Source organism: Paramisgurnus dabryanus, chromosome 13, assembly GCF_030506205.2.
Source record: "Paramisgurnus dabryanus chromosome 13, PD_genome_1.1, whole genome shotgun sequence".
Lineage (NCBI taxonomy): Eukaryota > Metazoa > Chordata > Actinopteri > Cypriniformes > Cobitidae > Paramisgurnus > Paramisgurnus dabryanus.
In genome coordinates, this window is record NC_133349.1 from 20,946,414 (window position 1) to 20,961,635 (window position 15,222).

The 15,222-nt window shown below is 35.1% G+C and overlaps 1 protein-coding gene and 1 long non-coding RNA gene across 2 annotated transcripts in view; both read right to left on the minus strand.

Annotated features, from left to right (window-relative positions):
• Positions 1–15,222, minus strand: part of ephb6 (eph receptor B6) — a 56,408-nt gene that overhangs the window by 20,580 nt on the left and 20,606 nt on the right. Inside the window, exons 4-5 of the mRNA XM_065261181.2 lie at positions 14,456–14,619; positions 13,847–14,142 (exon numbers count right to left, since the gene is read on the minus strand). Of these exons, the coding sequence (XP_065117253.1) occupies positions 13,847–14,142; positions 14,456–14,619 (460 nt within the window). The remainder of the gene's footprint in view (positions 1–13,846; positions 14,143–14,455; positions 14,620–15,222) is intronic.
• On the minus strand, positions 7,539–9,895 carry LOC135743458 (uncharacterized). The gene is made up of 4 exons (XR_010530522.2): positions 8,293–9,895; positions 8,063–8,210; positions 7,908–7,973; positions 7,539–7,833 (listed from the first exon to the last, which is right to left on the minus strand). It is a non-coding gene; the product is annotated as an uncharacterized lncRNA (long non-coding RNA).

The window sequence follows — 15,222 nt, forward strand, 5'->3', positions numbered from 1 at the left end:
TGCGTGTTGTAAAGCGACTAAAGATTTCTAAAACTCAACGTTGGTAAAATAATTACCCATTACGGTATCAAAAAAGTAAATGTTTATTTTAGATTTAGACAAATCATGAACAATGCTACGATTAAAACTTTTGTTTGTAACATCACAAGTTATTTAATTAAATATTCCGTATACGTGTATAGTTTAAGCAATGACCTGAGCCATATCCTTCGGCGCCATCAATACTACAATATTTAGACGATAGTCTAAACTAAATAAAATTTTAAACGGTTTCAGGAACTCCGTGAATCTTTTCATAACCTGCTCTATAGTTTCACGCGTATTAAAGATCCGGCGGTGCCTGACAAAGCGCAGGGTGTGTGTTCATATATACCTTTTTAAATTAACCTTAATAAAATGTAATTCTGTCCACTATGGCAAAATAGTGGGGTTATTTTAGATTTATGGGATTCTTTAACCAAGGCTCTGATTAAGACATATGTATACGTGCACCGATGGTGACAGAGAACTTATGTATGCCGTTAATAAGCTTTTTAAATTGTTTTTAAGACGTCTTCAACTCATTTAGGGGTTTATTTTTAATTAAACGCTTCTTAAAACATGTGTGAATATGTGTATATTATACAAAGAGTCTTATATGGTCTGCTCTGACAAAAATAAATTATTATTTTAGATTTTAGGACAAATGACTGCGTCTATCTTATAAAAACAACTTGATATATACGTTTGTTTTGTCAATAGACTTCTTTAAAGTCACGCAAGAATAAAATATTTTAGTTGTAACTGGTTAAACTTAAATGTACTATTATCTATTTAACTATAAGTTATATTCTCTGATCAGATATTTTTCTGTTTCTGATGATGGTCTTATAACAGTGTGTGTGAGATGATGGCTGTTCACAGCAGGTGGCGGGTTGTAAACTAGGGTCTTTTTAAAACTGTAGTGGTAAAAATGTAATAGCACACTGACAAAATAAAGCATTTGGTTGTAACAAATTATTTAATGAAATATTCAGTATGTGTATAGCGATGAACGGTGTCAAAATCACCGGGGTCCCAACAATACTATAGTCTTTAGACTAAAGGGTATTTATTTTAATATAAATAAAATCTTAATCTTTTCGTGCACAATATTCTGATCACGCCATTAGATTGTGTACCAGCGTTTACAATAGAGAACATACGCGGATGAGTGTTCATATACACCGTTAAGAAACTTTTTTTAAACGATTAAAGACATTTTCAAATCATCTTCTGGGGTTTGTTTTAAATTAATGACATCTTAAAACCAACTGGGAATATGTGTTTATTACACAATAAAATGTAATTCTGTCAGCATTTCTAGTTTAGAACGCCTCTGATTTAAACATGCGGGTTTAAAATGAAACGGCCATGTGACTTTTATGACTATTTGATCTTAATTTTTTGTTTTAACATCCAAAAGTTTTTTATACACATTCCATAATTAAACATCTAGGTGTGTATGAGTAAGTTTATATCTAATGTCACACGAGCAGCACCAAATCGCGCTTGTGTCTCTGTGTGTGCATCCAGGCTGTTTATGTGGGGGCGTGTTTATGAGCCCGTGTCTTTGCAAGGTGTGTGTGCGTGTGTGTGTGTGTGTGTGTGTGTGTGTGTGTGTGTGTGTGTGTGTGTGTGTGTGTGTGTGTTTGCATGGGGGTCTATGATGTCTCTGTTTGTTACTAAAGTTTTGATATTAAGCCTGTGTCCTCATTGACAATAAGTAAGGGTTTTTAGATGTAGGCTTCATTACACAGATACTGATTAAATCATGTTATCCATTATTTGCGATTTAAAGAAACTTAAAAGGTTTAAGACATTTTATCTCACATTGTGTGTTGTTTTTTAATTAATGTAACCTTAAACCCCTCTGTTATCCATTTAGGGAACAATAAAATGTTAGCAAATATTATTTATCAAAGTTGACGATGTTATAAGCCAGGATGTCACTAACGTGACAACAAACATTTATTTAAAGACAAAACATTTTAACAAAATTGCCATGGCTTACAGAGACACACTAGACTTAATAATAAAAATAAAAATATACTATTCGAACATCCTAACCTGATATTAGGTTAGATTAGGTTTAAGGTCAATCAGCGTCTTTAGCTTTACAACTTACAGCACAAAACCCCCCCAATGACAGGATTTTTACGAAGTGGAGCAGACCCTTGGTATGCCTGTGGGGTTAGGTTCAACTAAGGTCAACATCTATCAGTGCATAATAAGCAAACATGAAATTATATTTTACCTATGGTTTGTTAATGATGTTGCTAGGTTTCGCGTATTTTTTCTGAAACAAACTTTTCTTTTCAAACTTAGTTAGGATACACATGTTTGTCGCCTCAAACACCTGATCAAAGTTTTTTCTTCGCTAGCGACAACTAATGTCTGAGATTTTGTAAATTCATCAGATGGTTTTACGTGTGTATTTCTTAAACAAACATGTTGCTTTTCAATCTTAGGCAGAGTTCATACGTTTTGTTTTTTCATAAGTTGTTCATAGTTTTTCTTCGCTAGTGTCAACTTATGTCTGAGATTTTTTTGTAAAATCATCAGATGTTTCTTACTTGTGTATTTTCTTAAACAAACTTTTCTTTTCAATCTTAGACAGTCTTCATACTGTTGTCTTTGGATAAGTTGTTCACAGTTTTTTATGTGGTAGTGTCAACTTATGTCTGAGATTTTGTAAATTCATCAGATGTTTCTTACTTGTGTATTTTCTTAAACAAACTTTTCTTTTCAATCTTAGACAGTCTTCATACGTTTGTCGCCTCAAACACTTGATCAAAGTTTTTTCTTCGTTAGTGTCAACTAATGTCTGAGATTTTGTAAATTCATCAGATGTTTCTTACTTGTGTATTTTCTTAAACAAACTTTTCTTTTCAATCTTAGACAGTCATCATACTTTTGTCTTTCGATAAGTTGTTCATAGTTTTTTATGTGGTAGTGTCAACTTATGTCTGAGATTTTGTAAAATCATCAGATGTTTCTTACGTGTATATTTTCTTAAACAAACATTTTTGTTTTTCAAACATAGTTAGGATACACACTTTTGTCGCCTCAAACACTTGATCAAAGTTTTTTCTTCGTTAGTGTCAACTAATGTCTGAGATTTTGTAAATTCATCAGATGTTTCTTACTTGTGTATTTTCTTAAACAAACTTTTCTTTTCAATCTTAGACAGTCTTCATACGTTTGTCTTTCGATAAGTTGTTCATAGTTTTTTCTTCGATAGTGTCAACTAATGACAGAGATTTTGTAAACTCAGCAGATTCAAACAAAACTCATTCATTTCTGTAGTTTATGTAACACCTTGTCAAACTCTTAAAGGTAGTACTAACTGTTTAAAACAACAATGCAAAGTATTTTAGATTTACTTGATAAATATTTTACATCAAAACAAACTAGGATAGCAATATGTCTGAATCTGTAACAGGTGATACCACCAATAGCGTGTTGTACATAACAAAGTCTGCAAAATAATAAAGATTGATTAGGTTTTTATTTAGTAAACCTTTTAACATAAAGTGTAGAGTCTTTTGTATGTAACAACAAAGATGCGATGAAACAACGCAAAACAAGAGAGGATGCGTTTGTTAAAACACATATAAATTAAGATGCATACATCTACAAATGGGGCAATGTCTTTAATCTATTGGTCCCGAATTTAGAGGCTATACGGGCAAACTATTTCAAACATTGCCCCATTTGTAGATGTATGCATCTTAATTTATATGTGTTTTAACAAACGCATCCTCTCTTGTTTTGCGTTGTTTCATCGCATCTTTGTTGTTACATACAAAAGACTCTACACTTTATGTTAAAAGGTTTACTAAATAAAAACCTAATCAATCTTTATTATTTTGCAGACTTTGTTATGTACAACACGCTATTGGTGGTATCACCTGTTACAGATTCAGACATATTGCTATCCTAGTTTGTTTTGATGTAAAATATTTATCAAGTAAATCTAAAATACTTTGCATTGTTGTTTTAAACAGTTAGTACTACCTTTAAGAGTTTGACAAGGTGTTACATAAACTACAGAAATGAATGAGTTTTGTTTGAATCTGCTGAGTTTACAAAATCTCTGTCATTAGTTGACACTATCGAAGAAAAAACTATGAACAACTTATCGAAAGACAAACGTATGAAGACTGTCTAAGATTGAAAAGAAAAGTTTGTTTAAGAAAATACACAAGTAAGAAACATCTGATGAATTTACAAAATCTCAGACATTAGTTGACACTAACGAAGAAAAAACTTTGATCAAGTGTTTGAGGCGACAAAAGTGTGTATCCTAACTATGTTTGAAAAACAAAAATGTTTGTTTAAGAAAATATACACGTAAGAAACATCTGATGATTTTACAAAATCTCAGACATAAGTTGACACTACCACATAAAAAACTATGAACAACTTATCGAAAGACAAAAGTATGATGACTGTCTAAGATTGAAAAGAAAAGTTTGTTTAAGAAAATACACAAGTAAGAAACATCTGATGAATTTACAAAATCTCAGACATTAGTTGACACTAACGAAGAAAAAACTTTGATCAAGTGTTTGAGGCGACAAACGTATGAAGACTGTCTAAGATTGAAAAGAAAAGTTTGTTTAAGAAAATACACAAGTAAGAAACATCTGATGAATTTACAAAATCTCAGACATAAGTTGACACTACCACATAAAAAACTGTGAACAACTTATCCAAAGACAACAGTATGAAGACTGTCTAAGATTGAAAAGAAAAGTTTGTTTAAGAAAATACACAAGTAAGAAACATCTGATGATTTTACAAAAAAATCTCAGACATAAGTTGACACTAGCGAAGAAAAACTATGAACAACTTATGAAAAAACAAAACGTATGAACTCTGCCTAAGATTGAAAAGCAACATGTTTGTTTAAGAAATACACACGTAAAACCATCTGATGAATTTACAAAATCTCAGACATTAGTTGTCGCTAGCGAAGAAAAAACTTTGATCAGGTGTTTGAGGCGACAAACATGTGTATCCTAACTAAGTTTGAAAAGAAAAGTTTGTTTCAGAAAAAATACGCGAAACCTAGCAACATCATTAACAAACCATAGGTAAAATATAATTTCATGTTTGCTTATTATGCACTGATAGATGTTGACCTTAGTTGAACCTAACCCCACAGGCATACCAAGGGTCTGCTCCACTTCGTAAAAATCCTGTCATTGGGGGGGTTTTGTGCTGTAAGTTGTAAAGCTAAAGACGCTGATTGACCTTAAACCTAATCTAACCTAATATCAGGTTAGGATGTTCGAATAGTATATTTTTATTTTTATTATTAAGTCTAGTGTGTCTCTGTAAGCCATGGCAATTTTGTTAAAATGTTTTGTCTTTAAATAAATGTTTGTTGTCACGTTAGTGACATCCTGGCTTATAACATCGTCAACTTTGATAAATAATATTTGCTAACATTTTATTGTTCCCTAAATGGATAACAGAGGGGTTTAAGGTTACATTAATTAAAAAACAACACACAATGTGAGATAAAATGTCTTAAACCTTTTAAGTTTCTTTAAATCGCAAATAATGGATAACATGATTTAATCAGTATCTGTGTAATGAAGCCTACATCTAAAAACCCTTACTTATTGTCAATGAGGACACAGGCTTAATATCAAAACTTTAGTAACAAACAGAGACATCATAGACCCCCATGCAAACACACACACACACACACACACACACACACACACACACACACACACACACACACACACACGCACACACACCTTGCAAAGACACGGGCTCATAAACACGCCCCCACATAAACAGCCTGGATGCACACACAGAGACACAAGCGCGATTTGGTGCTGCTCGTGTGACATTAGATATAAACTTACTCATACACACCTAGATGTTTAATTATGGAATGTGTATAAAAAACTTTTGGATGTTAAAACAAAAAATTAAGATCAAATAGTCATAAAAGTCACATGGCCGTTTCATTTTAAACCCGCATGTTTAAATCAGAGGCGTTCTAAACTAGAAATGCTGACAGAATTACATTTTATTGTGTAATAAACACATATTCCCAGTTGGTTTTAAGATGTCATTAATTTAAAACAAACCCCAGAAGATGATTTGAAAATGTCTTTAATCGTTTAAAAAAAGTTTCTTAACGGTGTATATGAACACTCATCCGCGTATGTTCTCTATTGTAAACGCTGGTACACAATCTAATGGCGTGATCAGAATATTGTGCACGAAAAGATTAAGATTTTATTTATATTAAAATAAATACCCTTTAGTCTAAAGACTATAGTATTGTTGGGACCCCGGTGATTTTGACACCGTTCATCGCTATACACATACTGAATATTTCATTAAATAATTTGTTACAACCAAATGCTTTATTTTGTCAGTGTGCTATTACATTTTTACCACTACAGTTTTAAAAAGACCCTAGTTTACAACCCGCCACCTGCTGTGAACAGCCATCATCTCACACACACTGTTATAAGACCATCATCAGAAACAGAAAAATATCTGATCAGAGAATATAACTTATAGTTAAATAGATAATAGTACATTTAAGTTTAACCAGTTACAACTAAAATATTTTATTCTTGCGTGACTTTAAAGAAGTCTATTGACAAAACAAACGTATATATCAAGTTGTTTTTATAAGATAGACGCAGTCATTTGTCCTAAAATCTAAAATAATAATTTATTTTTGTCAGAGCAGACCATATAAGACTCTTTGTATAATATACACATATTCACACATGTTTTAAGAAGCGTTTAATTAAAAATAAACCCCTAAATGAGTTGAAGACGTCTTAAAAACAATTTAAAAAGCTTATTAACGGCATACATAAGTTCTCTGTCACCATCGGTGCACGTATACATATGTCTTAATCAGAGCCTTGGTTAAAGAATCCCATAAATCTAAAATAACCCCACTATTTTGCCATAGTGGACAGAATTACATTTTATTAAGGTTAATTTAAAAAGGTATATATGAACACACACCCTGCGCTTTGTCAGGCACCGCCGGATCTTTAATACGCGTGAAACTATAGAGCAGGTTATGAAAAGATTCACGGAGTTCCTGAAACCGTTTAAAATTTTATTTAGTTTAGACTATCGTCTAAATATTGTAGTATTGATGGCGCCGAAGGATATGGCTCAGGTCATTGCTTAAACTATACACGTATACGGAATATTTAATTAAATAACTTGTGATGTTACAAACAAAAGTTTTAATCGTAGCATTGTTCATGATTTGTCTAAATCTAAAATAAACATTTACTTTTTTGATACCGTAATGGGTAATTATTTTACCAACGTTGAGTTTTAGAAATCTTTAGTCGCTTTACAACACGCACCCCTGTGAAAGAATGCAGGGATTGTGAATAAGGATGGAGGAAGTGTGATATCTGACATCAAATGCCTAAACACAAGCTGTCACGCGAGCCGTCATTAAACATAACAGCATACGCTTGACATAAAACACACACAGTCAATTGATCTAAAATCTAAAATAATAATTTATTTTTGTCAGAGCAGACAATATAAGACTCATTGTATAATATACACATTTTCACACATGTTTTAAGAAGCCTTTAATTAAAAATAACCCCTAAAATGTGGTGAAAACGTCTTAAACAAGCTCTGTGGACAAATCAAACTAGGTATCCAGTATCCGGAATGTTTTAAATCCAATTTGCCACAAAATGTTTAAAATGTCCCCAGACAAATCCAAAAAGTCTCTGATTTTAATCTTTTTTAAAGATACGTCCAAAGCGTTGTGGTCTGTATCCTAACCTGTAAACAGATAAAAACAAGTTATTAGGACAAATATCTAAATAAAACAATTTTCTTATGCAAGATAAACGTACCGTGGAGATCCGCTATATATTTTGCAATAGTACACACAACGTTCGCTTTGCCTCTGATATCCAAACCTTTAAAACAGATAACACATGTTATTAGAAAATATTAAACCAAACCAGTTTGTTTAAATCTATTGTAACAGGATTAAATAAAAACACACCGGACAACACGAGCCAGTCGGCGTCTCTTTTGTTCCAAGATTTCCGTGTTACGCTGCGGGAGGTTCTAGTCTCGGTCTGACTTTTTTGTTCAGGGCACTCTTCTCCGCGATTTACCAGGAATAGTTAATACCAGTTTAGACAATTTCGCTGCAATACCAGAGATCGAATTTTTAGTTTTTAAATAAATCAGACAAAATACTGGAACGAACACAGCGAAACACATACGTACCAATAGACTTGAGTATAACAGCTCTGCTCGATCCAAACTGATTCCGGGGGATCTCTTGTCGCTCCCCAATAAAGGTTCGGTCATAAACTTTGCAAAGATTACATCACACGACCCCCACACAAACACACACTGACATAATATCAGCATCAGAAAACTTTGTGTCTGTACAGAAAATAGACTAGTTCGATAGAAAATATCGGCTTTAAGTTTAACCAGTTACAACTAAAATATTTTATTCTTGCGTGACTTTAAAGAAGTCTCTTTACAAAACAAACGTATTATCAAGTTGTATTTATAAGACACATGCAGTCAATTCCCCTAAGTCTAGAATAATACTTTATTTTTGTCAGAGCAGACAATATAAGACTCTTTGTATAATATACACATATTCACACATGTTTTAAGAAGCCTTTAATTAAAAATAAAACCCCCAAAATGGGGTGAATACGTCTTAAAAACATTTAAAAGTTTATTAACGTCATATATAAGTTTCTCTGTCACCATCTGTGCACATATACACATGTCTTAATCAGAGACCTGGTTAAAGATTCCCCTAAATCTAAAATAAAATCCTATTTTGCCATAGTGGTCAGAATTACATTTATTAACATTATTTTAAAATGGCAGATATGAACGCTCACCCTGCGCTTTGTCAGGCACCGCCGGATCTTTAATAGGCGTGAAACTATAGTGCAGGTTATGAAAAGATTCACGGAATTCCTGAACCGTTTAAAAAATTTATTTAGTTTAGACTATCGTCTAAAGAATGTAGTATTGACGGCTCCGAAGGTAATGGCTCAGGTCATTGCTTAAACTATACCCGTATACAGAATATTTAATTAAATAACTTGTGATGTTACAATCAAAAGTTTTAATCAGAGACATGGTTAAAGATTCCCCTAAATCTAAAATAAATTCCTATTTTGCCATAGTGGACAGAATTACATTTATTAACTTTATTTTAAATGACAGATATGAACAATCACCCGACGCTTTGTCAGACACCGCCGGATCTTTAATACGCGTGAAACTGTAGACCAGGTCATGAAAAGATTCCCGGACTTCGTGAACCGTTTAAAATTTTATTTAGTTCAGACTTTGTGTCTGATCAGAAACTATAGCTCGATAGAAAACATCGGCTTTAAGCGTAGCATGGTACATCTAATATATATATATATATATATATGATTAGTGATTGCCTTTAAATAAACTTATGCTGTTGCAAAACTTTAGATTCAACAACACACCCGCGGTGTGAAAGTCAGTATTGAGAAGCGCACGGGGCGAGCAAAGGTGGGAGGATGGTTGAGATCTGACATCAAATGTCAATAAACAGTAAATGTCGAAACACGAGCCGTCATTAAACATGACACCATACGCTTAACATAAAACACACTCAGGAAAAACAATCACTCTAAATGACCGGCAATAAAACCATTAAATACTTTCTGTCTAAAGTTGACAACTTGTACAGATTTTGATTGATGGTCCCGCCCCCCTGTCAAAGGGTCATAAAAACGACCTGTCAGATAGCAACTGTCACCGGGTGGGGGAGGGGGTCATAAAAGTTTGACGAATGCCGTCCCGCTACAACTACTCATCAGATCTAACAAAAAAGAGTATTTAGGATTCTGTAACCATAACATTTGATGTGTAGTAGATGTCCACTGTCCTATATGCTAACAAGGATTTCATGTGTGGGTGAGCAAGTGTTTCACACACACTGTTGTGCTGTAGCCACTATGCTTGAAGAAAAACAAACACTCTTTATCTCAAAACTCACCCAACATAAAAGTTTTCTCACTTATATCTTAGTTAAAGGTATAAATATGTTTTATCAATATGTTTTACATATTCAGCTTTTGGATCATTTGTCTAGCTCATCTGCATAAGCATAAAACTTTATCATTTTTGTTAGATTTATGCTTAAATTAAAAACAAAGAATGCATTTTTGGCCAATAAGGCAAAAATGAAAGGTATATATTAGGAATGCACCGATATGATTTTTTGGGGCCGATACCGATTTAAACAAATAACTTCTGTCCGGTACCGATGCTAATACCGATATTAAACACTTGTATACAATACTATACAGTTGGTCTATTAGCTAGTGTATTTCTGCATCAAATTATTTTTACTGAACATGGATTGGATCTAATTAACATTCAACTGACCAACATAATAAGAGAGGCACAAATTAAGCTAAAACAAATATAATAAGACAGCATGACAAAAGGTGGTTTTTGCTATTGAGCATTTATTTTATTAACAACATTAACTCAATGTTTTACATATAATGGATTTCTTTATGGAGTTAAAAAGTAATAAATAATCGGTATCGTCCTTTCTCGTGCTATTGCCGATATGCCGATGGTTTCAAACTCATTAAAAATCGGCCGATAAATATCGGCGGCCGATACATCGGTGCATCACTAGTATATATTATATATATATATATATAATTTTCTTTTTTTGCATTTTTGGCCAATAAGGCAAAAATGAAAGGTATATATATTTTTTTCTTTTTTTGCAATGTCCTCATATCAATAACAGGTTCATATCAGTTGAATGTAAAATTTTTATAGCATCAGACCAGATTATAAATACTATACAAACCATCTGGGCTGACAGAACAACTTCATCAAAAACAAAATCAAATGAATAAAAGCATGAATTGTCTATCCCTTATTTAACACCTTCCATATTTCTTTCTATCCAAAATGTACTTTCATTCTTCAAGACTTTACTACTTCTATCTCGTTTATCTCTTCCCTGTGGTTTCTGTCACTCGTTCAGCTGAATGGCCATTACATCACTGTGACCTAAATGTGTCACTTCCCTTTCGTTTCCGTCTTTCCATCTCCCCATCACTTTACTTTCGTCCTTAAGATATCCCAAAATGTATTTTCTGATTTGCTCATATTGCCCCTCGGATTTAACCCCGTACGGTCTTTCAGCACTTTACTGCATCTCTCTTAATCTCTGACCTCATTCATCCACTTCTTTGGGACTGAGAGAAAAATGAAGAACTTGTTGATGCTGAAGATAAGCTGTCTTAGCTCGACTGCCGTCCTATGAGAGCTGAAGCATTGCTTTTTCTCTTTATTTCTCATGACTTAATGGGCTGACAGACAACACACACAAAAGCATAGAGAAGCACAGACTAAACTATAGAGATGCTGACGAAGTGACAAGGAAAATTTCCGTATTCAGGTAAAGGCACGCACACAGCGTACTGAGCAATGCAGTGGCGCCTCTTTTGTGTCTTTAATTAGATCTTTGTTTATTGGCGTATGCCCGAATACACCTGTGTGTCATTTTCTGTCCATCAAGTTTTGTTCATAATCACAATGACAGGAAGCCTGTGGTGTACTGATTCAGAGATAACTGACACAGCCAAGGAGGTCTAAAATATCAGAAAAGACATCAGGATTCACACAAGGATTCATATTGATCTCAAGGGCAGTTGCTCAGCTTGTGCCCGCCTCAGTCGGCCCACCTGACTCTTACATGCCATGTAACTTATTACTCTTCAGCTCATAAATACATCAAGATAACACTTACTGTCACAAACTGGGAAAGAATTTTGTTTTTGAAATTGCTTTTACCTGATTTTTTCCTACATTGGATCTTTAATTATAACATTTGGGGGCGGTATCCCAGACAGGTATTATCCTAATCCCATACTAAAACACCTTGTACTGACATATAACATCAGTGCCATCAGTATTATTTATGTAAGGTTTGTTTGTAAAAACGCTTAAATGTCATAATATAACTAAGACCTAAACCTGGATTAATCTAAACCCTGTCCTAAAAACTGCCCCTTGGATTTAAAACCCATGTATTATAATGCACAGGTAAGTAAATAGTTAATCTGTGACTTAAAAAATATAAGACCAGCAGCAAACAAAACTGTGATCAAAGACTTGTCTTAGACTTGGCCTTGAGAGATTTCAAGGTTTGACTTTGACTACACTACAGGGACTTGTGAACATGTTTGGTCCCGACTCCCAAGCTCTTCAATTGTGACAAACATAAGCTGACATCAGAGGCAGCAGACAGAAAAATATAAGTCCATTTCATGCTTTTTAAGAACCATTTTCACGCTTTTACAATAACAAAATCTGGCATTTTAAAAAATATGTTTTAATATAATGCAATATTTGGGGATTTAAATGTTGCTTCCAAAAAACGCATTATGTCAGAGTACAGACCATGACTACATTTAAATGGCAGTCAATGGAGAAAGACACTTTAAAGAGACTATTTAAAGTTATAATCGCAGTGCATTTAAACTACACATTTTGTAAATGCTTACAAGTTTCCTGGGAATTAAACCCATGAACTTAGTGTTGCTAACACCATAGTTTAGACTAACTGGAAAACGGTTACCAGCTAAACCGTGACCCTTTTGATACAATGACACACACGCATACATCTAAATGTCCTGTAGTTTTTAGTCTGCCTGGTGATTTGTGACATTTGTGCATATATGCAAACATAGGATCCCAAACGAGGCATACGGGTCTAATCTTGCGAAACGATTGTCATTTTTGACAAAAAAAATGCACTTTTAAGCCACAACTTCTCATCTTCCCCCGGTCCTGTGACGCACCTGCGCAACCTGAGGTAATACATCACGTCAAGAGGTTACGGATGACGAATGCGAAACTAGGCCGCAGTGTTTACAAGTGTGTAGAAAGAGGACCGTTCCGACATTGTTGTATGTCGAATGATACTAATTAATGTCTTTGTGTCAGTTTATTGTTTAAAATGGTCCGCAAATGTGCGTTTCATATATGTAACACGTAACCTTCGACGTCATTACGCAAGTTCATAAGGTCGCGCTTGCGCGTCACAGGACCAGAGGAAGACGAGAAGTTGTGGTTTAAAAGTGCATTTTTTATTTATTTACAAAAATGACAATCGTTTCCCTAGATAAGACCCTTATGCCTGTTTGAGATCATTAACTGTGCATTCAGACCGCCACCGGTGAGAGCGTCAAAGTGGCTGGAAGTCATTCATTTTCAATGAGAGCCGGCGGCGAGTGGCGGCAAGCTCCGGCGCGGCGCGTCATGTACAGCGTGAGCGTCGAGGAGAGTTGAAATCAGCTCAACTTTATGGTAATGAGATATGACGCGGTTCGGCGGCAACCAATCGGAAGGCTGAAATGTTCACCGGCAACCAATCGGAAGGCGGAAACCTCCGCCTGAGAGGAGTTCAGAGAATGCATTCGAGCGTCAGAGCGTCCACTACAACTTTTCTTTAGCGTCGTTGTCAGGGCAGCCAGAGCTTTAATTGACGCTCTTGCCGGTGGCGGTCTGAATGCACAGTTAGAGTCCATTGAAACTGCAATTTTAATCTGTTACATTTTGGGGTCCATTAAAATGAGAAAAATCCTGGAATCTTTTCCTCAAAAAACATAATTTCTTCTCGACTGAACAAAAAAAGACAACATTTTGGATGACATGGTGGTGAGTAAATTATCTGGATTTATCCTTTAAATTAACTTTTTTTTACAGTGAATGTGACAATATTTTGTTGACTCACCCAGACAGGCTGAGCCATTATGGTTTGGCTCATATCCCGCATCACACGTGCATCCTCCTACAGGCACCAGCCATTCACCTTCTGTGTTACAGTGCATTCTTGGCGGTGTCCCACCTTGTGATTGGCTATGAGGTACACAAGTCCCAGTCACTGGAACCAGAGATGTGGGCTCAGCCCCTGAGGGTGTGGCAGGGTAGAAAGCCAGGTAACGACTGGTTGCTGGACAGCGGCGGTAAAATATGGAAACACCCATGAGGGACACGCACGCTCCGCTGTCTACTACGGCTAACACAAACCTGAAAGAGATGAAAAGCAGGGGAGACACAAAAAAGGAAGTGATGTAATGATGAATAAAGGTGCTGAAAGATTACAAATGACAGGCTTGGCATCAGTTGAGACCCAAACCCCTAACAGGGACTTGCTCATAACTGTTGTTTGTTTTCATATTCAAACCATGTCATGGTAAATATTAACACTGCGGATGATATTTACTCAGCCGAATTGCCTGATCCAGAGTGACGGTGTTCAGAGGGAACCTCATTTTATCTGCACACAGTGACCATCATTGGGGTAAAGGGTTTTGGAGAGGCAGGCAAAAGGTCATCGTACCCTTTGCGTGTAAGAGGTGCAAAGCTGCGGGTTTTCACATTGATGCGTCGTGCACTCTCAGATTTGTACTGGTGAGGTAGACTCGGCTCCACGCGGCTGAAGCTTTTGTCCGCTGCGATGGTGTCGATCTTCACCCAGCCCTCTCTCGATTCTCCAGTTGAAGGCTGAAATAGTGAGGTAGAGTGGGTTTAATAGTTACTTATTTTGTTAAGTCATGCTGCATGGTTATTTTTAGGGCAGCATCATTGCATTTAAAAGATTAACTACAAGAAGTCAAAAATGAAGAGGTGACAAGAGACGTTACACAATGAATATGTTCAAACTATAACTCTCAGAGGGGCAAGTGCATGTTAACACATCCCTAATCCTCACTTGCTTTTCAAGCTTTTATTTTCTTTGCAATGTCTTTTTCCCTGAGAAGAGCTTTACTAAAGTAACACACATTTGTGAAACGCTCTCTATGACGGCTCCTCAAAACCACACTGTTTCTCCCCCCAAAATTTGCCTATAGTGTACATAATCTTCCTTGCAGCAAGGTGTTCCATCAGCCAATGCTTAAAATATTTAAAATATTATTCATATAAATATTTAAAATATCAAGAGATATGTGTTTAAAAGAAGCGGGTTAATTGGTTTTGTAATTTTACTGGTGCTTAATCCTGATCCAGGGGATTTGCAAGTCACATTTTGTAAATCTGCCTTATTTAACACACCTGATGTATTTTCAGTGCATTTGCATCCATAAACTAAAAAAACTGTGTAACACA